We start from the raw sequence: 27,213 nt of genomic DNA on the forward strand, positions 1-27,213 counted from the left end.
AATATTTATTGTCTTGCTAACAAACAGCTCAACCGTTATCTTACCCACCACCAAATATAACCTCAGGACCTGTGGCAAACACTGTCTGACACTGTCAGACCTCTGCCCTAAGCCTTTAGGGACAAGGTATGAGCTTTCCAATTCTCCTTCCAATTTGCTGCTCCCAGCAGTTGCAACGAGATGCGTTACTTTGAAAATGGACAAAAGAATCCCCATCACTTCTTTTAAGGACTTTATCTCAGAGTTGTTTACACACAGCTGCAACACATAACCATTATCTCTTAACCCTTTGGGTGCCGTTAACGTAGAACTACGTTTCTGTCGCCCGACGGTTGAGTGCCGGAAACGTAGATCTACGTTTTTCTCACGGTATTTCTTTTATTCGCTATTGCCATTCATAATTCAGCGGGGCACCTTGTGCATGCTGTACTGAATGTGTCTGAGCTGGCAGATGGTCTTATACCGCCCTCTAACGCCTTCGGCCGCTATTGCACTCCATTAGAAACTATGTAGTTTCCTTTCTCTACCGAGCTGCGGCGTGGGGGCGGGACGTAAACACTCCGGCAAAACAGGCGCTTCTAGGGATGGCTTGGACAACTGACCCCGCCCGCCCGTTCATGTGCAATGCCCAATAACGTCGGAGACAGGATCGCTGTGGATAACTGGAATGGCGATCAGATACAGTAATTGGATTCGTTTTTTTGCATTACATCAGAGACCAGGTAAGGACTCTATATATCCAATCTGGCGTTGATCTGATATTTCTTTCTCCCGCGATTGAAGCTATCTGTGTGTGCTGTGTGTGGCTGTTTACCGTTGGGTGCAGGAGGGGGGGGGGGAGCGCCGCGCTCCAGGACCCATTTCATGTATGCACAAGGAGACATAATAATGATCATCTAGCATTGATTTCAGGAAGATTCGATAATCAGGCAAAAAATGACAACGTGATAAGTGGATTCCACTAAAACGCTATTTTCGCGTCTTTTTCCTGGAATTACTATACTAAACTATATTCATATTCGAAACGGTATAAAATGAAAATGTACGGATGAAAAAATTATCAGTTTTTGCACGTTGACTGGAAGCAACTCACTGACAATCGACAGTGTTATTAGACCCATAGCTATAATATAAAATATAGGTTTAGCTCTACAAACAAGGTGGGCGTTTACATGGGGTTAATGGGCGGCAAGACCAGATGCACTTCCCGGAAGGGGCGTGGCACTCAATGTGTTAAATGATTTTAATTTTTTTTAAACAAAATCTAACCCTAACTAACCTTACTGTCGTGCACTTGTCCTAATATACTAACCTACAATGTAGCACTCAACACTTTGATGAACATTGTTACTCAGCTGATAGAGTTGTGCCCTTCCTGATGACTTGTCATACAGAACTTGTAAGTCGCTTTGGATAAACGCGTCAGCTAAATGACTAAAACTGTCACCCAGCCTTGTAACTGTAATTTGTCTGTTCTGCTTCATGTATTACATACCTTGTAATTTTATTTGGTTGTTTGTTTGATTTAATTATTTCCCTTACCTCTGTGATGTATGTATTGTCTGTCTCTTTTTTTAAGTGTATTTGTATTTATAAATTTTTTGTCCCCTTTCCCCGTTACTCCGTTACTTCCTCTCGTTAAGCTGTTATTGTAAATACGAATTTGTACTTACCGGTAATTGACCTGCCTGGTTAAATGAAGGTTAAATAAATAAAAATGTAACCACATTCTACTGTTAGTGTTAAGAAGCAATGAGTGAAGTGGAGCAGGGATTCATTGTTGCTCATATTGGATCCATTTTCATATTCATTGTATAAGTGAAGTGACGATGTTAAAATGTATCACCAACTCTATCTTTAATCTCAGTGATGACACAGCACAATCACAATAATGGATGGACAGATTAAGGTCTGTTTACTAAGGTGCATACTGTCAGCTCCAGGTTTCCCCGGGCTATTGTTCATATTAAAAAGGATAATATCAGTTATTTTCATCCCAGACCAAACTCTATTGTCCGGTATCGTATTGATTACTCTCGTCAATTGGACCACAATTACTTCAGGGATTATTATGATCGTGGGAACACTGATATGAAGAGGTTGAAATCAGGAACACTCAAGCGTGATGAAATAACAATAAAACAGAGAAGCTTTTGCCACAACCAAAATTAAGACTTTTGTGTTTATGGTGATGTCTGTAGAAGTCTAAATGTGACAGCATTCATGAATAGAATACATTAATAATCAACGAAGAATGAGTTCATGAAGAAAAATTTGAAACAAAATTCGCAATGTGGCAGTGAAAGGTAGACTAGGAACAGACCATGATACCCAGAAGTTGAGGAGAATAAGAGAAAATGGCAAGAAATATCTTCAAGCAAGGTAACTTCATACTAACATTTGTCTGAAATTTTACAGAAATTAGACTGAAAGGGGAGATGTTGCATAGCGATATAAACAGTCATAGCATCAAATTAGTATTTAGATAAACCACAGAAAAAAGCACGTTATAAAAATAAGCCGTTTCTAAGAAAAAACGATTTGTTATGTCCCTTCGTGTAGCATTTGTCAACCAGTGCGCCGCCATTTTGTTCACGGGGGGGGGGGGGGGGGGGGGGTTGAAGGCTAGGGAGAACAGGTGGGTTTTTAGGCTAGATTTGAAGGTGGAGAGTGTAGGGGAGTCTCTGATGGACTGAGGGAGGGAGTTCCAGAGTCGGGGTGCACGCTGAGGGCATGCTGGATGTGATTTGACCAAAGCAGATAGCAGATAGCGGAGCATTTTGACTTGTTGCGTGGCGGCGATGTCTCGCAGATAATATATATATGTGTGTTCCCCATCAATTACCTAGACTGTGGCGGCCTGCTAATTAGTCCCGCCACAGTTGTATGAACAAAAAAAATGTAATGATTATTTTATTTCTTTTTACAATTTTTTTAAATATAAAGTTTGCCAATAGGGATGTATCAGTAGTATTGGCAGTGGTAGTAGTCGTAATAGTAATCCAGTATATATTTTTATTTTCTAAAAAAATAAACCAGTTCAATACAGGTAACCACTTTTGCTTCATTTCTTTGATGGCTCAAATGTATGCTCTAGTTCAGTGCTTCCCAAACCTCTCCTCGAGACACCCCAGCCGTTCCATGTATTTGTTAAATTCCACCACCAGCACACCTGATTCAACTAATAAAGGGCTAGTTAAGTTGAATCAGGTGTGGTGGTGGAATTGAACAAATACATTGAACGGCTGGGGTGCTTCGAGGAGAAGATTGGGAAGCACTCTAGTCGATTTTGTGTTTTGAGCACAAAGTTCATCATAGATCTAGTCTCTTTATTTTGCTCTCAAAGTGCACCAGATTGATGCATTTAACTTTAAAATGTACAAAAAAAAGTAGTTTTAATTTTTTTTTTATCTACCTTAAACAGATATATATATATATATAAATGCAGAGCAATGCCACAAACATAATGTAGTCATACATGTATGAATATGGGTAGGTGTGTATATATGTAGACATGTGCAGGTTTATATGTATATAGTGTATAGTAATGCATGTATGTAAATGTAAAAAAAACGAAAACAAAACAAAACAAAGAAAATGTAAGTCTTCAGTTTTCAATTGTTTCAAAAAATTATTATTATTATTATTATTATTATTATTATTATTATTATTATTATTATTATTATTATTATTATTATTATTATTATTATTATTATTATTATTATTATTATTATTATTATTATTATTATTACCAGTCTGAAGGAGCGGAGGACGGACAGGCCCTCCACGTTGGACAGGCCCAGCTCCATCAGGCTGAGACACACGATGATGCCGTCGAAGATGCTCCAGCCCTGCTGGAAGTAGTAGTAGGGGTCCAGGGCGATCAGCTTCAGGACCATCTCCGCCGTGAAGATCCCTGTGAACACCTGCAGGACACGCAGGTCAAGGTCAGCCTTCTTATTATATAGACGGCTTTCTTGTTTAGAAACATACCGTGTGTTCAAGCCGATCTGCAATACCCGCTGAGTCACGTGACTGTGAATTGCCCCCTACCTCTGTGAACTGCGGCGTTAAAAAAAGGTCACCATGACACTCCCCTGACTAAAAGTACAACAGGGCTCTATGGAGAAACCATGACACTCCCCTGACTAAAAGTACAACGGGGCTTGAAGTAACAATTTATGTTCACATGGCTAATAGATTTGATATTATAGTGTATTTTGGATTAATTAGTAATAGTTATTTCAACAGTATTATAGCATTATTCAGAATGGCTAGCTGACCACAGTTTGGCTTGACCTTGGCAAACCTGATTGACACACACACACACACACACACACACACACACACACACACACACACACACACACACACACACACACACACACACACACACACACACACACACACACACACACACACACACACACACACACACACACACACACACACACACACACACACAGTGACCATTGTCTAAACTAACAAGACAGACTGATTAAGTGGAACACACACACACTGATGAATGACACACACGCAGGTGACCGAAAGTAGAGCTCACACCCCCTCACCCATTAGAATCTCACGCAGACAGAGACCAAAACCAGTTTACCCAGGTAGTGATAAGCAAATCACATCACAGCATTTAGATTCGGTTGACACACATATAAACCACACATCTTGACATTAGAACACACACACGACAGGACAAGCTGTGTGTCCGAGAGATTCTTTGTATCCTGTGATATTGCTGTATTTCTACCGCTGGTGCCCTGCTGAATAAATCGACTGAGAACCTGAAGCCATTGACTTTCAACTTGTATCCAGCGTCTACTTTCTTGCTCTGAAATTGGTCATTCCATAATTGTTGTTTACAAAGTCACAGCTGATTTGTAACCTCAGGCTCTATGGAGAAACCATGACACTCCCCTGACTAAAAGTACAACAGGGCTCTATGGAAAAACCATGACACTCCCCTGACTAAAAGTACAACAGGGCTCTATGGAGAAACCATGACACTCCCCTGACTAAAAGTACAACAGGGCTCTATGGAGAAATGGCATTCCCCTGACTAAAAGTACAACAGGGCTCTATGGAGAAACCATGACACTCCCCTGACTAAAAGTATAATGGAGCTCTATGGAGAAACCATGACACTCCCCTGACTAAAAGTATAATGGGGCTCTATGGAGAAACCGCATGACACTCCCCTGACTAAAAGTAATTTCAAACCAAATCTGGATGTTGTTTTGCCAAATCAGCATGACATATTTAGCTTTGGCATGGATTGATTGTTTAGATAGCTTACAAATGCAAACATATTGTATATTGCCCCATTGTTCTGACCAGGGTTATTCATTTTGGTCAAGTGCAATAACACACACACACATACACACACACACACACACACACACACACACACACACACACACACACACACACACACACACACACACACACACACACACACACACACACACACACACACACACACACACACACACACACACACACACACACACACACACACACACACACACAGTTATCCCATTAGTTCCTCCAAACTTACTGTAGGTCTGTTATGTTAAGCTAAGAAGTCTGCTAAGAAGCATATTATTTATTATTATTTTATTTTATTGGGTTTTTAGCCCTAGCTGCACTTTTGTTGCAACCCCAGTTATCCCATTAGTTCCCCCAAATTAGGTTTGTTATGTTGAGCTAATAAATCTGCTAAGAAGCATATATTATTTATTATTATTGCAGCTCGTGAAAAAGTCTGGTCACCAAAACTTTTAAGTTTGGATGATGGGACAGTGAGGGAAGCAGTGGAAGAGGACCGGAGGGAACGGGTGGGGCGGTAAGGGTAGTGTTTTGAAGTTGATGCGTTCCTTGATCGGGAGCCAGTGGAGGGAGTGGAGCAGGGACGTGCACAGGACTTTAGAGGGGCAGGTGCTCAAAGGCTGAAAAGGGCACTACACTTGTGTGTATATATTAACCGAGCGCGCGTAGCTCGCAAGCACGATTTTTAAGGGCCCTTTTCGGGCGGGGCCCCCTTTTTATGCTTTTTGGGGGGTTTTGGTGATCAAATATTGAATATTGAACTATAATAATCAGTGCAGGAGCTCACTTATCCTTGAAAGACACTTTTATCACTGACTTAAAAGGCCCATACATCTCCATAAATGTTCAGGGGGGAGGGAATAAGTGCTTACCCTACAGACCCCAAGAAGTGCTGTATATTCTGTATTGTTTAATATAAATGCATTTTTTATTCCAATCCCGATTTGTATTTGAGATTCCCAAATCCCATCGGACTTGACTTCTTCGTGTCCCTCAATGAGTGTAATACCAGCATTCAACTGTATGCGCCACAGCGGTTTCTATCATCATCATCATCACCACCCACGCTATGCATAAAATATATAGGTCCGCGGAGGGCACTTTTTTGATGAGGCTCAAAAAGGCAGGTGCTCAGGCACCCCTTGGCCTCTATGTGTGCACGTGCCTGGAGTGGAGGACAGGAGTGATGTGTTCACGGGACCGGGTGTTAGTGAGGAGGAGGGCGGCTGAGGTCTGGACCATCTGCAGTTTATGGAGGGAGCGGGAGGTGATGCCAGTAAGGAGGGAGTTGCAATAGTCAAGGCGGGAGGAGATGAAGGCGTGTATGAGGGATTCAGCAGCAGGGGGGGGAGAGGCAGTTGTGTGACAACGTGGTCTTTCTGTCGTACTACTAACAGCATTGTCTAAACGCAGGGGTGTAAAAAGTACACAGAGATTATACTTAAGTGAAAGTATGTACCGTCTCAAAATCTTACTCAAGTAAAAGTCAGAGTATCTGGTTAAAAACAACACTTGAGTAAAAGTAAAAAAGTTTCTACTTTTAAATGTACTTAAGTACTAAAAATGTAAAGTAAAAACTTTTTTTCTGACTGTCTATTCTTTTGATAGCAGGTGTTTAATCAAAGATCCCCGCTTTCTAGTCTTGCACAAGGACCAATCAGCATGGGTATGGGCGGGTTCATTTTCCATTGATGGGGATTTGATTGGCTGTTTTTAAATAAAGTGCGGCCGCAGGATTAATAACGTTAACGTTAGTTCGGCCAAAGAAACAAATATATACGAATAAAAATGGTTGGACCTGCGAGATTTGTACTTTGTAGGTCTGCATTTTAAATGTAAGGAGTAAAAAGTATGTTTTTTTTCCTCTGAAATGTAATTGAGTAAAAGTACAAGTATACAAACCTAATAATACTCGAGTAAAGTACAAATCCCCAAAAACAATACTTAAGTATTGTAACGAAGTACAATTACTCAAGTACTTTACACCCCTGTCTAAACGGCAAGCGATTATCTCCCTAAATCCTGCTCTCCTCTGAGGACAGAAAAGCATATGGTGCCCGATATTGAAATGCATTATCTGAATGACGTGGGTCTCTCTGCTAAACTGTCTTTCCCGTGGAGGTTTTACTGCCTTTCACTCATTTACCGTCCAATAGCACTCATCATCAGCGAGAGAGAGAGAGAGGGTGTTAACCATGTATCCCAGCAACCCACCCACCCACGCAGCCAGGCCCGTACCAGGGACTGCTTCCCGATCACCGGCTCTGGGTGAAATAAGCAGACCATGGGACTCTACGAAATTAACCCGTTCACTACCACACTACAGAAGGTTAACCCCCTTCTCTACCACACTGCAGAAGGTTAACCCCCTTCACTACCACACTACAGACGGTTTGCGGTAGTGAAAGGTTAACCGTCTGTAGTGTGGTAGTGAAAGGTTAACCTTCTGTAGTGTGGTAGTGAAAGGGTTAACCATCTGTAGTGTGGTAGTGAAAGGGTTAACCTTCTGTAGTGTGGTAGTGAAAGGGTTAACCTTCTGTAGTGTGGTAGTGAAAGGGTTAACCTTCTGTAGTGTGGTAGTGAAAGGTTAACCTTCTGTAGTGTGGTAGTGAAAGGGTTAATGGAGTGAGACGTAGCAATTGCTTATAGGCAGTAAGTGTGTCTGACTCTTAACCACCAAACCATCATGGACTACAACGTATGATGTACATCATGCCAGTTAGGGTACCTTGTGTATATACTGTTTACTTTTACTCCTAGTATATATTCAGAATAAAATTCATTATTATTATTCTTATTTATGTATTTCTACTATTACCTCCCCTCCCCGTGTTGCTATGACCCCTGCATTTTCCCAAGGGAATTAATAAAGGAATATCTTATCTTATCTTAAATAGAGGAGGCTCATTGGATTGAGCAACATATTTGCCATCTTTAGGGTTTCAGAAACATATTGAAATTTACAACTCGGAATGCCATTCAGTGGATCTTTTTTAAATGGATTTTTGTTATATTTTGGGTGCATGACGATGGCGTATTTCACTTTTTTTGACGATTTACAGACAACAAGGTTAAGCTAGGCTAACGATTTAGCTAGTTTTCACATCGGATTGAGAATTTGTGTTGAGTTATTTCCAATATTGAAATCGACATTCCCGATACTTCGCAGTTGATCACTATTGCACACGTCAGTTTCGCTAATGACGTGCGTTGAGCTTTTAGCGAGGACATCGCCTCCTATAAATGTTTGCGGCTGAGTGCCCTCTTCCTGTATATACAGTAAAAACACTTCTTCAATCAATATCTGAAATGAAGAAGAAAAATGATAATTAAAGAGTCCACCTTGCCTATACTACTACTTACTATACGAATATGTCTATACTACTACCTACTATGCTAATATGTCTACACTACAACCAACTTTGCTACGGGGGGGGGGCGACCTTGGCTCGCAGTCGTCTGGCAATCCGGAGGTTCCCGGTTAGATTCCGGCTCCTCCCGGGCGGCGTGTCGATGTGTCCTTGAGCAAGACACTTAACCCCTAATTGCTCCCGATGAGCAGGTTGGCACCTTGCGTGGTTGCATCCGCCATCGGTGTGTGAATGTGTGAGTGAATGGGTAAAATGTGAGTAACAAGCGCTTTGGATAAAATCGCTATATAAAAAAAAGCAAAATTCAGCCATTTACTATGCTAATATGTCTATATTACTACCTGTTGTGCTAATATGTCTATATTACTATATGTACTCAAGACTGTAGCACTCAAGTTTGACACTGTTTTGACGAATAATCGGACCCTTAGCTGCCACAGTTGTCCCCTTCCTGCTGACTTGTTGTGGAATAGTCTGCCACTACAAATCCGCTCCGCCCAGACCCTAGAGATGTGTTTTCATTGGCTTCTTGAGGCTTGTTAAGCCATACATCCCTGGTCCTGTTGTGACTATTCAGTGTATTTATTGCATTGTATTGACTTGCACATTCTATATCGTATTTTTAATTTGCCTGTTTCTTTGTACTGTGAAGCACTTTGGTGCAACTTCGTCTGGTTTTAAATGTGCTCTATAAATAACGGTGACCTTGACCTTGTTGTACAGAACTTGTAAAGGCCAAATGCCATGTCTCCTATAACCCTGGTCGTTGTTAAAGAGACAGTGTCAGACTGTCTCCTAGTGTAGCTGCGGTAGTCAGACTAGTTTACTAGTTGATCATATTAAACTAGTCAAGCTAGGGGCGGTCAGGTGGCGTAGCGGAGATTGTGCTCGTCACCAATGCAAGAGGCTGCGGTCTCGACTCCCGGAGAGTCAGCATTGCCTTGGCTCGGGCTGATCGCTATACTAACTCGTTTGGCTGAGTTAGGGGGAGGCAAGCCGTGGGTGGGTCCTGGGCGTTGTGGACAGCGACCCCTACAGTTCGGTCGGGGCGCCTGCTCAGCGAAGGTAGGATCTGGAGAGAGGTAGTGCGGCCTCCCACACGTTACACTCTCCCGGCTGGCTGCACATGTGTCGGAGGAAAGCATGTGACAGTCTCCGGCCTCCCGGACCAACAGTAGGGGGGGGGTGCGCAACAACCAGGAAGGGGGTTGGGAATTGGCATAACGACTAACAGTGGGATGGGAGAAAATCGGAAAAAAGGAGGGGGAAAAAGATAAAAATAAAAAATAAAAATAAAAAAAAAAACAGTCAAGCTGTACAGAGATTTAACACAGATGGACATAGATAACATTTCCATTACACTCCTCTCTCTGATAAAATAAATCATTATCAATCAATCAATGTAAAACATCCAAACTCTAAATGCTGTTTAAAATATTAAATCGCCTTGGGTAAAAGCGTCGTCAGCCAAACGACTAAAATGTAACTGTAAACGTCCTCCAGCGCAGGGACCCTCACCAGGTTGCCCAGGGACAGCATCCCGTTGAACTCGTCCGTCATGGGGTAGTGCTCCATGGCCATGAAGAGGGTGTTGAGGACGATGCAGGTGGTGATGCCCAGGTCCAGGAAGGGGTCCATCACCACCACCTTCATCCACTCCTTCAGCCTCAGCCACCAGGGGCAGCAGTCCCAGATCAGGTACTTCTTGGCAAACGTGTACCAGCAGGGGTGACACTTTTGCCTGGACTCCTCCAGCTCTGTGCAGGAGGACACCAAAGTACGTACAGTAGTATAGGGTTGGCCTGGGAACTTTGAACTCAGATAAACCGCGTGTTCATCTGGGGTCTTGTTAGAAAACACAAAGTGATAGAGATGAAGAGAAAGATTTCAGTCGTGAAGGTTGTTCGTCCTATAGCTCCTCTCCCCTGTCCTTTGAAACACTTCTCTTAACCCTTTCACTACCACACTACAGAAGGTTAACCCTTTCACTACCACACTACAGACAGGTAACCGTCTGTAGTGTGGTAGTGAACGAGTGACACTTATGTAGTGTGGTAGTGAAAGGGTTAACACTGCGTTAACCCCTTAAGCCCGACCGGCCCGGTATCGGGCCGAGATTTATTTCACGTCATAAATAGATTAATGTTTCTTTTTCAAATGTAGTAAGACCCTATATGCCCTAACCATATCAAAACAGCAGTCAAAGTGTATATTTTCAGCACTACGTTTGTTTACCAATGATTTTAAGTGTTATAGGCGAAATATGAGTTTATAGAATTCTCCGCGCAGTGCATCGGAAACCAGATGATATAGACGTGATGGCGTTGTGAAATCGTTGTAGTCGTAAGAAAGAGGAGGCCCAGGGCTTTCGATGGACATCGAAATTTCAAAAAACTACACTACCCAGCTCACATCAGCCACTGTCGAAGCTGGCGCCGCAATCTGGTGAAAAATGTTGGAGCTATGGACATTATACAAAAGTAACTGTACTTACAGTAGATTTAATTCACAGTCTTTGCTGCCCTGTGACAGGCGCCTGTTGGTACTAAATCCAGATTTAACTCCATAATAAGGTCATTTATAGGCCTGATATTCTATATTCTATATTCATATTTCAAATTGCATGTGTCCGGATGGCAAAATTCAGTAGATTTCTAGTACACTTGATATCAAGAAGGTGCTGAATGAGCTCAGTGGCAATTCCTCATGTCTGGTCAATGTTAGCATGGTGTTATTCGCCGTCAAAGATGGAAAAACATTATAATAATAACAATTTATATTCTCCTTTGGTTCATTACAATTTACTCAAGCATAGTAACGGACACAATATTTCTGACACTGGGAATACATTCCCTGAGGTCCAGAGGTGTCCCTAGATACATGCAAATAGACCTTGTAGAAGTGGAGCAATCTTCCATTTACTTTATTACATTGTATTCTTATTTTAATATTATTATATTGTTATTCTTATTTTAGTCCTATTGACTACCTAAATGTTTATTGTTGTTTAATGTGAGCGATCTGTATAGTGCAGAATGTCCCTCGGGATTATTAAAGGATTTCTATTCTATTCTATTCTATATGTACTTTTAGGTGAATTTTCTGCAAATATGGCTAGGGCTTAAGAGGTTAAAGCTCTAGTTTTTTTTTGGCTTACCTCGTCCAGATCTAAATTGGGTTCCAAAAGTGTCAAATGTCTTGTTCTAAGAATCACTACTACTGTAGCATCAATATGATTAAAATTGTATATTATATATATTATCTTTCTCTCTTTTTTTTTTTACACATTTCCTAATAATGCATTTTGATTGGCACATCAATGTGCAATCACATTGATTGATCATGTGATTGCAATGAAGACAGTAGTAGTTTATACACTTTAAATGTGTAGTGTATCACCCATCCCTTACACCGGGGGGTTTGGTGAACGAGGCATGAGAATGAGGTTCTACGTTGTCAGGACTGAAATCTTAACCCTCTTATCATTTTGTAATTGGCGGGCAAGAAAAAGGGCCCTAAGAAAGTGACCTCTGACCTCGGAAGTAACTCTCACCATCCATGGCATCGCTGAAGAAGCTGACCGTGCTCATCCCCCTCTTCCTGTGCGGCGCAGGAGGCTCCGTGACGGGGGACGGCTGGGGCGCGGGTCTGGGGCCCGCCTGGTCCACGTAGGAGAGCTCCTGGGGAGGAGCGAGCAGTGGGAAGACACTGAGACCGGGTCGATTCTAAATGGAGAACCTTTTATTCCTAAATCTACACCACATTTACATTCACATTTACATTTAGTCATTTAGCGGACGCTCTTATCCAAAGCGACTTACAAGTTCTGTACGACAGGTCATCAGGAAGGGCACAACTCTATCAGCTGAGTAACAATGTTCATCAAAGTGTTGCGTGCTACAGTGTAGGTTAGTTTATTAGGACAAGTGCATGACAGTAAGGTTAGTTAGGGTTAGATTTTTTTCAATAAAAAAAAAAAAAAAATCAGATAATGGTTGAAGAAGTGCGTCTTTAGTCGACGCCGAAAGATTAGACGGGTTTCGGCTGTCCTAACTGTGGTGGGTAGTTCATTCCACCATTGTGGAGCGAGGACCGAGAAAAGGCAGGTTCTCCTTGATAGATCTTTACTTCTACTTCTACACCAATAGATCTTTCACCCAGAGTGAAAATTGCGTCGTCCCCCGAGGTGGGAACGGGATGAAACGATAACAGGCTTCACCTTATGGCCTATTATGGCCTACGAACCTACTGTAGCCGTAATCATTGTTGCTCTGTTTCTTTTGTTTACTTGTTTGTAGGGGAGGAACCCTAACAGGAACACAAGCTGAGACCAGTACAGGAAGGAACACAGGCTGAGACCAGTACAGGAACACAGACTGAGACCAGTACAGGAACACAGACTGAGACCAGTACAGGAAGGAACACAGGCTGAGACCAGTAGAGGAACACAGGCTGAGACCAGTACAGGAAGGAACACAGGCTGAGACCAGTAGAGGAAGGAACACAGGCTGAGACCAGTACAGGAAGGAACACAGGCTGAGACCAGTAGAGGAAGGAACACAGGCTGAGACCAGTAGAGGAAGGAACACAGGCTGAGACCAGTAGAGGAACACAAGCTGAGACCAGCAGAGGAAGGAACACAGGCTGAGACCAGTAGAGGAAGGAACACAGGCTGAGACCAGTAGAGGAACACAAGCTGAGACCAGTAGAGGAACACAAGCTGAGACCAGTACAGGAACACAGACTGAGACCAGTAGAGGAACACAAGCTGAGACCAGTAGAGGAACACAGGCTGAGACCAGTACAGGAACACAGGCTGAGACCAGTACAGGAACACAGGCTGAGACCAGTAGAGGAACACAGACTGAGACCAGTACAGGAACACAGGCTGAGACCAGTACAGGAACACAGACTGAGACCAGTACAGGAACACAGGCTGAGACCAGTACAGGAAGGAACACAGGCTGAGACCAGTACAGGAAGGAACACAGACTGAGACCAGTACAGGAACACAGGCTGAGACCAGTACAGGAACACAGACTGAGACCAGTACAGGAACACAGACTGAGACCAGTACAGGAACACAGACTGAGACCAGTACAGGAACACAGGCTGAGACCAGTAGAGGAACACAGGCTGAGACCAGTAGAGGAACACAGGCTGAGACCAGTAGAGGAACACAGACTGAGACCAGTACAGGAACACAGACTGAGACCAGTAGAGGAACACAGACTGAGACCAGTACAGGAACACAGACTGAGACCAGTACAGGAACACAGGCTGAGACCAGTAGAGGAACACAGGCTGAGACCAGTAGAGGAACACAGACTGAGACCAGTACAGGAACACAGACTGAGACCAGTAGAGGAACACAGACTGAGACCAGTAGAGGAACACAGGCTGAGACCAGTACAGGAACACAGGCTGAGACCAGTACAGGAACACAGGCTGAGACCAGTACAGGAACACAGGCTGAGACCAGTACAGGAACACAGACTGAGACCAGTACAGGAACACAGACTGAGACCAGTACAGGAACACAGGCTGAGACCAGTACAGGAAGGAACACAGACTGAGACCAGTAGAGGAACACAGACTGAGACCAGTACAGGAAGGAACACAGACTGAGACCAGTACAGGAAGGAACACAGACTGAGACCAGTAGAGGAACACAGACTGAGACCAGTACAGGAACACAGGCTGAGACCAGTACAGGAACACAGGCTGAGACCAGTAGAGGAACACAGACTGAGACCAGTACAGGAACACAGACTGAGACCAGTACAGGAACACAGACTGAGACCAGTAGAGGAACACAGGCTGAGACCAGTAGAGGAACACAGACTGAGACCAGTACAGGAACACAGACTGAGACCAGTACAGGAACACAGGCTGAGACCAGTACAGGAACACAGGCTGAGACCAGTAGAGGAAGGAACACAGACTGAGACCAGTACAGGAACACAGACTGAGACCAGTAGAGGAACACAGGCTGAGACCAGTAGAGGAACACAGACTGAGACCAGTACAGGAACACAGACTGAGACCAGTAGAGGAACACAGACTGAGACCAGTACAGGAACACAGGCTGAGACCAGTACAGGAACACAGGCTGAGACCAGTACAGGAACACAGACTGAGACCAGTACAGGAACACAGACTGAGACCAGTAGAGGAACACAGACTGAGACCAGTACAGGAACACAGACTGAGACCAGTACAGGAACACAGACTGAGACCAGTAGAGGAACACAGACTGAGACCAGTACAGGAACACAGGCTGAGACCAGTACAGGAACACAGGCTGAGACCAGTACAGGAACACAGACTGAGACCAGTACAGGAACACAGACTGAGACCAGTACAGGAACACAGACTGAGACCAGTAGAGGAACACAGACTGAGACCAGTACAGGAACACAGGCTGAGACCAGTACAGGAACACAGGCTGAGACCAGTACAGGAACACAGACTGAGACCAGTACAGGAACACAGACTGAGACCAGTACAGGAACACAGACTGAGACCAGTAGAGGAACACAGGCTGAGACCAGTACAGGAACACAGACTGAGACCAGTAGAGGAACACAGACTGAGACCAGTAGAGGAACACAGGCTGAGACCAGTACAGGAACACAGACTGAGACCAGTAGAGGAAGGAACACAGACTGAGACCAGTACAGGAACACAGACTGAGACCAGTACAGGAACACAGACTGAGACCAGTACAGGAACACAGACTGAGACCAGTACAGGAACACAGACTGAGACCAGTAGAGGAACACAGGCTGAGACCAGTAGAGGAACACAGACTGAGACCAGTACAGGAACACAGACTGAGACCAGTACAGGAACACAGACTGAGACCAGTAGAGGAAGGAACACAGGCTGAGACCAGTAGAGGAACACAGACTGAGACCAGTAGAGGAACACAGACTGAGACCAGTAGAGGAAGGAACACAGGCTGAGACCAGTACAGGAACACAGACTGAGACCAGTAGAGGAAGGAACACAGACTGAGACCAGTAGAGGAAGGAACACAGGCTGAGACCAGTACAGGAACACAGACTGAGACCAGTAGAGGAAGGAACACAGGCTGAGACCAGTAGAGGAACACAGGCTGAGACCAGTAGAGGAACACAAGCTGAGACCAGTAGAGGAACACAGGCTGAGACCAGTACAGGAACACAGACTGAGACCAGTACAGGAACACAGACTGAGACCAGTACAGGAACACAGGCTGAGACCAGTACAGGAACACAGACTGAGACCAGTACAGGAACACAGACTGAGACCAGTACAGGAACACAGGCTGAGACCAGTACAGGAACACAGGCTGAGACCAGTACAGGAACACAGACTGAGACCAGTACAGGAACACAGACTGAGACCAGTAGAGGAACACAGACTGAGACCAGTACAGGAACACAGGCTGAGACCAGTACAGGAACACAGACTGAGACCAGTAGAGGAACACAGACTGAGACCAGTACAGGAAGGAACACAGACTGAGACCAGTACAGGAAGGAACACAGACTGAGACCAGTACAGGAACACAGGCTGAGACCAGTACAGGAAGGAACACAGGCTGAGACCAGTACAGGAACACAGGCTGAGACCAGTACAGGAACACAGACTGAGACCAGTACAGGAACACAGGCTGAGACCAGTACAGGAACACAGACTGAGACCAGTACAGGAACACAGACTGAGACCAGTAGAGGAACACAGACTGAGACCAGTACAGGAACACAGACTGAGACCAGTAGAGGAACACAGGCTGAGACCAGTACAGGAACACAGACTGAGACCAGTACAGGAAGGAACACAGACTGAGACCAGTACAGGAACACAGGCTGAGACCAGTAGAGGAACACAGACTGAGACCAGTACAGGAGGGAACACAGGCTGAGACCAGTAGAGGAACACAGGCTGAGACCAGTACAGGAACACAGACTGAGACCAGTACAGGAACACAGACTGAGACCAGTACAGGAACACAGGCTGAGACCAGTAGAGGAACACAGACTGAGACCAGTACAGGAACACAGACTGAGACCAGTAGAGGAACACAGGCTGAGACCAGTACAGGAAGGAACACAGACTGAGACCAGTACAGGAAGGAACACAGACTGAGACCAGTACAGGAACACAGGCTGAGACCAGTACAGGAAGGAACACAGGCTGAGACCAGTACAGGAACACAGACTGAGACCAGTACAGGAACACAGGCTGAGACCAGTACAGGAACACAGACTGAGACCAGTACAGGAACACAGACTGAGACCAGTAGAGGAACACAGACTGAGACCAGTACAGGAACACAGGCTGAGACCAGTACAGGAACACAGACTGAGACCAGTACAGGAAGGAACACAGACTGAGACCAGTACAGGAACACAGGCTGAGACCAGTAGAGGAACACAGACTGAGACCAGTACAGGAGGGAACACAGGCTGAGACCAGTAGAGGAACACAGGCTGAGACCAGTACAGGAACACAGACTGAGACCAGTACAGGAACACAGACTGAGACCAGTACAGGAACACAGGCTGAGACCAGTAGAGGAACACAGACTGAGACCAGTACAGGAACACAGACTGAGACCAGTAGAGGAACACAGGCTGAGACCAGTACAGGAACACAGACTGAGACCAGTACAGGAACACAGACTGAGACCAGTACAGGAACACAGGCTGAGACCAGTACAGGAACACAGACTGAGACCAGTACAGGAACACAGGCTGAGACCAGTAGAGGAACACAGACTGAGACCAGTACAGGAACACAGACTGAGACCAGTAGAGGAACACAGACTGAGACCAGTAGAGGAACACAGACTGAGACCAGTACAGGAACACAGACTGAGACCAGTACAGGAACACAGACTGAGACCAGTAGAGGAACACAGACTGAGACCAGTACAGGAACACAGGCTGAGACCAGTACAGGAACACAGACGGAGACCAGTACAGGAACACAGGCTGAGACCAGTAGAGGAACACAGACTGAGACCAGTACAGGAACACAGACTGAGACCAGTAGAGGAACACAGACTGAGACCAGTAGAGGAACACAGACTGAGACCAGTACAGGAACACAGACTGAGACCAGTACAGGAACACAGACTGAGACCAGTACAGGAACACAGACTGAGACCAGTACAGGAACACAGACGGAGACCAGTACAGGAACACAGACTGAGACCAGTACAGGAACACAGACTGAGACCAGTAGAGGAACACAGACTGAGACCAGTACAGGAACACAGACTGAGACCAGTAGAGGAACACAGACTGAGACCAGTACAGGAACACAGACTGAGACCAGTACAGGAACACAGACTGAGACCAGTACAGGAACACAGACTGAGACTGTTAAAATCACGGCCAGAGCCTCTCTCTCTCTCTCCCTGCTTCCACGCCCTTATATGGGCAGCTTCCTGTCGCTGTTTCCACACGCTGTCAGCCAAGTCCTATCTGCACACCTGAGACTCGTCAGGTCATCACCAGCTCTGATATGAGCCCTGCGGTGCCTGCCACTCACTGTCCGAGTGTTGCTACACCTACCTATAGGTACGAGGACGTAGCCTACCTTGCTGCTCTGTCTGTTTCCCCGCCTTGCTCTAACCCCTGTCTCCCACGTGCCCAGGACCATCTGCCACCGGCCTACGCTGTCTCACGAGACACCGCCCGCCAGGACGTTCCTGTGGAGCACGAGGAGTGCTCCTGCTCGCACCTGTCGAACATTCCTGTATTGCTTTAACCCCGTCTGCTTGGTACCTAGTGGAACATTAAACAACCTACTGTAAACAGCTCCACTCTCTCTCCCCTGTGCTCTGCTCTTGGGCTCCAGTTTAACGCTGCCAGTATAGTCTCCAGTATGTTGTGTTGCAGATTCAAGCCTTTTGGTTTCAAGACCAAATAAATGTCAAATAAATGTCTTGAAACCAAACCGACCGCGGGACTCGGAGTAAGTAACCTAATAGCTTTGCATCCACTACACACCACTACTGGCAAGTATTTCCTACAACTTAACCCTTTCACTGCCACACTACAGACGGTTAATAAGAGTTTTAATTGTCACGGCATATACAATGAAATGCGGGTGGTCTTGCCCGCAACGATGTGCAATACAGTGGTACAACATACCACGGCCAAGTCAACGGCCGTCTGTAGTGTGGCAGGGAAGGGGGTTAACCTTCTGTAGTGTGGTAGTGAAAGGGTTTACCTTCTGTATTGTCACAGTGAAAGGATTAACCCTTTGGTAGTGTGGTAGTGACAGGGTTAACACCTGTGCTGTAAAACATGGAGTGAATAATATAATGACTATCTTCCTCCTCTCTTCCTCCCTAATATTTCTGTAATTTTCACATTGTGTTAGGAAGTGTAGTTCTATCTCTATGGCTCCCTCATCACAAAGACAGCACAACCTCTCCTCTCTGGGCAGCCAGGTCTGTCTGTGTCTGCCCTTCTCTATCGCCAAACCATGGTCACTCAGTCTGTACTTTGTCAGAGTCTTTCTTAGATTCTTATCAGTTACTGTGCTGAGGTAGTCTGCCACAGTATACTGTTTGTTTAGGGCCAAATATGTTTCTAATTTGTGTTGTGATTGTGTGAGTTGATTCCAATATTTAATGTATTTATCTTTTTCTTTGGTTATAATTTGGTTAGGTCTAATCTTCTGAGGCTGGCTAGGGTTTGTGATGTCAGAGTGTGAGATGTCAGCCAGTTTCATTATGAGTTGACAAAAGGGACTCCTTTGTAGGTCCAGCTCTTGGCAGGCCAGGGCTTTATGATGATAGCAGGCCGGGTCACTTTTTTTAAAATGGCTCCAGAATTTAATTGATCTTTTTTGCATATTTATGAGTAACGGATATTGTCCTAATTGAATGAATGAATGAATGAAAACTTTATTAACAGATTGCAGAATGGGTACAGTGCAGTACAGCTCAATACATACAATTGTTAAGGGGATGCAGACCAGAGAAAGACTTTCGTCTTGTTTACACCAGGGTCCCCCATTTCCAATTCATCGTAACATATATGACATACATGACATACAGATAGACAGTACTGCTACATCTATACATTTATGACATACCAGATTTGCAATTACAGTACTGTATTTGTGATACAAGAAGAGTCCAGAAAGAAAAGAGTATATACATTAGGCGTAGAAACTGTACAATTCAGCCCTGCATGCAGAGTTTGGGCTTTTCCTCTGTACCCTGAGAATTGTTTTGCAGAACTCTACATGCAGGATCTCAATTGGATTTTTGTCCCATTTTGCCCAATCCGTTACTAATAAAGGGCCCCATACCTCACTGCCGTACAGTGCAATTGATTCTATAACCGCTTTAAATATTTTGAGTCATGTCCTGATTGGAATTTGGATTTGAACTGAACGCTTGATGGCATAGAAAGCCCTTTTTGCCTTCTCCTTGAGTTCCTTTACAGCTGAACAGAAATGTCCAGTGGAGCTGATTTGTAAACCTAGATATGTATAGCTATTTGTTTGTTCTATTTGGGTCGCACCTATTTTGAATTCTGGGTAATTTTTCTGTAACTGGGATCTTTTTTGGAAGGTCATAATTTTGGTTTTCTTCATATTCACAGTCAGGGCCCAGGTCTGACAGTACTGATGAAGAATGTCCAAACTTCACTGAAGACCTTCTCTAGTAGGAGACAGTATGACCAGGTCATCTGCATAAAAGAGACACTTAATTTCTGTGTCTGTGAGAGTGAGACGGTGCTGCTGACTGTTCTAATAATAATGCCAGTTCATTTATATAAATATTGAACAGTGTGGGGCTGAGGTTGCAGCCTTGCTTCACCCCTCTGCCTTGTGGGAAGAAGTCTGTGTGTTTATCTCCAATTTTGACAGCCAATTTGTTATTTTCATATATGGATTTAATAACATCAAAGGACTTCCCCCCTATACCACTTTCTATTAATTTCAAAAGTAAACCCTCATGCCAGACTGAGTCAAACGCTTTCTGGAAATCGACAAAGCATGCATGAATTTTTCCTTTATTTTGATTTACACCCCCTCTTCCCTTCCTCCTCTCTCTCTCTCTCTCTCTCTCTCTCACCCCCTCTTCCCTTCCTCCTCTCTCTCTCTCTCTCTCTCACCCCCTCTTCCCTTCCTCCTCTCTCTCACCCCCTCTTCCCTTCTTCCTCTCTCCACCCCTCTACCTTCTCCTCTCTCCACCCCTCTTCCCTCCTCTCTCTCACCCCTCTTCCTTCCTCTCTCTAACCCCCTCTGCCCTTCTCCTCTCTCACCCCCTCTGCCTTCCTCTTCTCTCTCTCACCCCCTCTGCCCTTCCTCATCTCTCTCTCACCCCCTCTTCCCTTCCTCATCTCTCTCTCACCCCTCTACCCTCCCTCCTCTCTCTCACCCCCTCTACCCTCCCTCCTCTTCTCTCTAACCCCCTCTTCCCTTCCTCATCTCTCTCACCCCTCTACCCTTCCTCCTCTTCTCTCTCACCCCCTCTGCCCTTCCTCCTCTTCTCTCTCACCCCCTCTGCCCTTCCTCATCTCTCTCTCACCCCCTCTTCCCTCCTCTTCTCTCTCACCCCCTCTGCCCTTCCTCCTCCTCTCTCACCCCCTCTTCCCTTCCTCCTCTCTCTCTCTCTCACCCCCTCTTCCCTTCCTCCTCCTCTCTCACCCCCTCTTCCCTTCCTCCTCCTCTCTCACCCCCTCTGCCCTTCCTCCTCTCTCTCTCTCTCACCCCCTCTTCCCTTCCTCCTCCTCTCTCTCACCCCCTCTACCCTTCCTCCTCTCTCTCTCACCCCCTCTGCCCTTCCTCCTCTCTCTCTCACCCCCTCTTCCCTTCCTCCTCTCTCTCACCCCCTCTTCCCTTCCTCCTCCTCCTCTCTCGCACCCCCTCTTCCCTTCCTCCTCTCTCTCACCCCCTCTGCCCTTCCTCTCTCTCACCCCCTCTTCCCTTCCTCCTCTCTCTCTCTCACCCCCTCTTCCCTTCCTCCACTCTCTCTCACCCCCTCTTCCCTTCCTCCTCTCTCTCTCCCCCCCTCTTCCCTTCCTCCTCTCTCTCACCCCCTCTGTCCTTCCTCTCTCTCTATCCCCCCTCTTTCCTTCATCCTCTTCTCTCTCACCCCCTCTTCCCTTCCTCTCTCTCTCTCACCCCTCTTCCCTTCCTCCTCCTCTCTCACCCCTCTTCCCTTCCTCCTCCTCTCTCCCCCCTCTTCCCTTCATCCTCTTCTCTCTCACCCCTCTTCCCTTCCTCTCTCTCTCACCCCTCTTCCCTTCTTCCTCCTCTCTCCCCCCTCTTCCCTTCATCCTCTTCTCTCTCACCCCTCTTCCCTTCCCCTCTCTCTCACCCCTCTTCCCTTCCTCCTCCTCTCTCACCCCTCTTCCCTTCCTCCTCTCTCTCTCACCCCCTCTGCTCTTCCTCCTCTTCTCTCTCACCCCCTCTGTCCTTCCTCTCTCTCTCTCCCCCCTCTTCCCTTCATCCTCTTCTCTCTCACCCCCTCTTCCCTTCCTCTCTCTCTCTCACCCCTCTTCCCTTCCTCCTCTTCTCTCTCACCCCTCTTCCCTTCCTCTCTCTCTCTCCCCCCTCTTCCCTTCATCCTCTTCTCTCTCCCCCCTCTTCCCTTCCTCTCTCTCTCTCACCCCTCTTCCCTTCCTCCTCTCTCTCACCCCCTCTGCCCTTCCTCCTCTCTCTCTCACCCCCTCTTCCCTTCCTCCTCTCTCTCTCACCCCCTCTGCTCTTCCTCCTCTTCTCTCTCAACCCCTCTTCCCTTCCTCCTCTTCTCTCTCACCCCCTCTTCCCTTCCTCCTCCTCTCTCACCCCTCTTCCCTTCCTCTCTCTCTCTCACCCGCTCTGTCCTTCCTCTCTCTCTCTCACCCCCTCTTCCCTTCCTCCTCTCTCTCACCCCCTCTTCCCTTCCTCCTCCTCTCTCACCCCTCTTCCCTTCCTCCTCCTCTCTCACCCCCTCTGTCCTTCCTCTCTCTCTCACCCCCTCTTCCCTTCCTCCTCCTCTCTCTCACCCCCTCTTCTCTTCCTCTCTCTCTCACCCCCTCTGCCCTTCCCTTCCTCCTCTCTCTCTCTCACCCCCTCTTCCCTTCCTCCTCTCTCTCACCCCCTCTTCTCTTCCTCTCTCTCACCCCCTCTTCTCTTCCTCTCTCTCTCACCCCCTCTACCCTTCCTCCTCCTCTCTCTCACCCCCTCTACCCTTCCTCCTCTCTCTCTCACCCCCTCTACCCTTCCTCCTCTCTCTCTCACCCCCTCTACCCTTCCTCCTCTCTCTCACCCCCTCTTCCCTTCCTCCTCTCTCTCTCACCCCCTCTGCCCTTCCTCCTCCTCTCTCTCACCCCCTCTGCCCTTCCTCCTCTCTCTCCCCCCTCTACCCTTCCTCCTCCTCTCTCTCACCCCCTCTACCCTTCCTCCTCTCTCTCACCCCCTCTTCCCTTCCCCTCTCTCTCTCTCTCTCTCTCTCTCTCTCTCTCTCTCTCTCTCTCTCTCTCTCTCTCTCTCTCTCTCTCTTACCCCCTCTGCTCTTCCTCCTCTCTCTCACCCCCTCTTTTCTTCCTCTCTCTCTCACCCCCTCTTCTCTTCCTCCTCTCTCTCACCCCCTCTACCCTTCCTCCTCTCTCTCTCACCCCCTCTACCCTTCCTCCTCTCTCTCACCCCCTCTTCCCTTCCTCCTCTCTCTCACCCCCTCTACCCTTCCTCCTCTCTCTCTCACCCCCTCTTCCCTTCCTCCTCTCTCTCACCCCCTCTTCCCTTCCTCCTCTCTCTCACCCCCTCTTCTCTTCCTCCTCTCTCTCTCACCCCCTCTACCCTTCCTCCTCTCTCTCTCACCCCCTCTTCCCTTCCTCCTCTCTCTCACCCCCTCTTCCCTTCCTCCTCTCTCTCACCCCCTCTACCCTTCCTCCTCTCTCTCCCCCCCTCTACCCTTCCTCTCTCGCTCTCTCTCTCTCACCCCCTCTACCCTTCCTCCTCTCTCTCCCCCCCTCTACCCTTCCTCTCTCGCTCTCTCTCTCTCACCCCCTCTTCCCTTCCTCCTCTCTCTCCCCCCCTCTTCTCTTCCTCTCTCTCTCTCACCCCCTCTGCCCTTCCTCCTTTCTCCCACTCCACTCACTGTGTCCTCCTTGACCTTCTCCATGCTGCAGGCGGGCAGTGAGGTGGGCGTGAACAGGTTCATGGTGGCCACGCCGTTCTGGTCCAGGGAGATGTTGTTGAGGCGGCCGTTGAAGTTGAAGCTGGGGGGGAACAACACCTGGGAGCAGTGGCTCCTCACGCTGCTCGTTCTCCTCTTCCAGGGCGCGGCCGCGGGGGCGGCCATGGAGCCCGCGCGGCTCCTCACCGGGTCCCCGTGGACGCTGTACTCGTCGTCCCCGAAGAAGTCGGCCTCGGAGTGGCGGCGCGCGCGGAAGGAGCTGAAGATGCTGCTCTGGCTGCCTCGCCTGGAGCTGAGCGGGTGGGAGGAGAGGCTGGCCAGGAGAGGGTGCACGGGGATGGGAGACAGAGGGGGCTGCGCAAGCGCACAGGGGACGGGGGTTAGCTCAGACGCCTTTAAAACAGATGATTTTGAGAAGTCGGACACTTGTAAGTCGCTGTGGCTTGTTTTCACTTACGCCCATTTCGTGTCCAAAATGTATTTTACATTTACATTTAGTAGGGATGTTAGATCATATCGGCCAACCGATATAATCGGCCGATATTGGCATTAAAATGTAATATCAGATATTATCGGTATCGGTTTTCACAAAAAAATAAGTTTTTATAAAAATGTTTACATTTATTTAACCTTTATTTACCCAGGCAAGCAAGTAAGAACAAATTCTTATTTTATTTATTGTCAAAAGTATGCATAATGTTGTGTTAATTCCACGACAAGAGACAATTATTCCGTTTTTGGGGGGGGGGGGGGGACCCTGCATATATCGGTTTCGGTTGATATCGGTATCGGAAATTAAGAGTTGGACAATATCGGTATATCGGATATCGGTCAAAAAGCCAACATCGAACATCCCTAACATCATTTAGCTGAACGCTTTTATCCAAAGCGACTTACAAGGTCTGTGCAACAGGTCGGCAGGACGGGCACAACTCTTTCAGCTGAGTAACAACGTTCGTCAAACAGTGTCGAACTTGAGTGCTACAGTATTTTTTAATTTTTTTTTGGTCTTTTTCCCCCTCCCTTTTCCTCCGATTTTCTCCCATCCCAATGTTAGTCGTTATGCCAATTCCCAATCCCCTTCCTGGTCGCTGCGCACTTACCCCCCACCGTCGGTCTGGGAGAGTGGAGGCTATCACGTGCTTCCTCCGACACACGTCTAGCCAACCAACCGCTTCTTTTCACCTGGCAGCGCGGACTCTCACTGAGAGGGTGTAACGTGTGGAAGGATCACACTACCCCCCTTAGATCCTATCCGCGCTGAGCAGGCGCCCCGACCGAACTGTAGGAGTCGCTGTTTACAACGACCCGGACCCACCCCGCCAGCTTTCCTACCCTCTAATACAGCCAATTGTATTAGTGTGAACGGCCAGCGAAGCTGGTGACAACGCCGGAGCTGTGAGCTGGATTCGAACAGGCGAATCCAGCGTCTCCGGTGTTGGTGACGAACGCAATCTCCGCTACGCCACCCGACCGCCTAGAGTGCTACAGTCTTGAGTGCATAGTAGTAAAAACATATTAGCATAGTAGGTAGTAATAGGGAGGTGTAGTGGTTACGTCATTGTTTTTTCCCGCAGGGTCCACCCCACTTGAAATAGCATTGTATTCTCAATGGACAACATTTCTAAATCGTCTCGTTTAAAACAAATAAAGCATGAACATTGGCACGTGTACCTTTCTGCGTGTATTCATCCACAATCTATAGCTCAACATGAAACAATTCGCAATTGATCGTCAAAGTAGCAAAATAACAACGTTTATGTTTTCGTTCACTGAGAGACTACACAATGGCCGTGACGTGTGTCAGGCGAGAACAACAGCCATTCTACAGGCACTGTAAGTGTAGTTATTTTTTAACGACAAATTAAACAACCTTTTAACTAACTTTATTTCAACCAAAAATGCTTAAACAATAATGTTAGTGATAGAAGGGAACAAATTTTGTGCAAAAATGGAAAGCTTGCCAATGTTCATGAGGCAGAATTATTACAACAGCCGATAATAAATGTTCCCAATGATAAATCCCTATTCTCGAAGTCAACTTCCTGTCTGTTATTGCTACGCAACTGCAGCGTGGGGGGAAACTGCCCCGCCTGGTACATTGTGTACACTATTTAGTGGAGAAACGGATAGTTAAAGCGGCAAATTAAAGACAATCAAGCAGACTTTTCTTCAGTCCTTCACAATGCCAAAGAGCTGCTGTGTTACGCGTTATACTAATGACAAAAACAGAAATCCAAATCGGAAGTTTTATACCATCACAGAGGAAAAAGTGGCTGGTGGCTAACGTTCGGCTAACTCGCTCTGATGTTGTGGTCGTGGTAATCAGGGGGAGTTTCTTTGACTCATATCTCGCCTTAGAATCACCAGAAAGGCTTTCGAAATAGTGAAATGCCATGTTGGCCTCAATATTTTCAAAACAAATCGTATGAAAATGTTATGAAATGAACAAGAATGTGATAAAACATGTAATAAAAACGGAGCTCAATGCATGGATTTGATGGTAGAAATCCGTATGGTCCCCCTATACCAAGATGGCGGCGGTCTCGTGACATCAGAGTGTCTTCGAGAATACGGGTGGACCTCGCGGGAAACGAAAGTGACGTCCTCCCTATATGGGCAAGGAAGATTATTTAGTGCATGATAGTAAAAGACCGTACGGAGGAGGGGACACACAGTGGCGGCAGAGGGCCGTTGTAACACGGTGTGAAGACAAAGCGTCGTACCATCGGCTCGTCCAGCGGGTCAAACTTGTCGTCCACTTCGTCCTCCCCCGTCTCCTCCGATAGCGTCCTGTAGGACTTCCTCCTCCTGCTCCCCACCCGCCGGATGCTGGTTCTTCTCAGGACAAACGGGGACAGCTCCGGGGACAGCACCGAGTCCGTCTCCTGCGCCTGTCGTTTGGCCAACTTCACACAAAAGGAAGTGATGTTATTAAAGGTCACTGTAACTGAGGGGTTACAAAACCCTGACTGTATTAAAGATTGTGATAGATTAAACCACTGCTAGTTATGTACTTTAATTACTGGCCAGACAGTACATCAAATATAGATGGTGAACACCCACAAGAACACGGCATTGACACAGAAATAGTATTTGAGGGTAATTTATTATTATTAGGCAACGTTAGGTTACAGAATGAGAATTAGGGTCGCGCTTGTATGGCGAAGAATATACGTAAAGTCAGTCAAGAGCATGAGTCACTAAGAATAGCAGGAATCCTACGATGGGTCTAAGCTGACACCACCTGTTGTATAGTAGCAATTATATAGGGCAACACTGGTACCGACTGGAGACAATGGGTTCCCTCCGGGGGTGTAAGACCTGGAGGGTAGAGGAATGCTCGGGTACTCCGTC

The 27,213-nt window shown here is 46.5% G+C and overlaps 1 protein-coding gene across 1 annotated transcript in view; it reads right to left on the bottom strand.

The window, feature by feature from the left end:
* The window catches only part of LOC311226431 (sodium channel protein type 3 subunit alpha-like), a gene marked incomplete at both ends in the record, with an annotated part of 145,760 nt that overhangs the window by 57,795 nt on the left and 60,752 nt on the right, over positions 1-27,213 (bottom strand). Inside the window, 5 exons of the mRNA XM_084311857.1 lie at positions 3,753-3,926; positions 10,230-10,468; positions 12,265-12,391; positions 23,818-24,210; positions 26,583-26,765. Coding sequence (XP_084167983.1) covers positions 3,753-3,926; positions 10,230-10,468; positions 12,265-12,391; positions 23,818-24,210; positions 26,583-26,765 — 1,116 coding nt within the window. The remainder of the gene's footprint in view (positions 1-3,752; positions 3,927-10,229; positions 10,469-12,264; positions 12,392-23,817; positions 24,211-26,582; positions 26,766-27,213) is intronic.

Source organism: Notolepis coatsorum (assembly GCF_963971535.1).
Source record: "Notolepis coatsorum genome assembly, chromosome: 4".
Taxonomy (NCBI): domain Eukaryota; kingdom Metazoa; phylum Chordata; class Actinopteri; order Aulopiformes; family Paralepididae; genus Notolepis; species Notolepis coatsorum.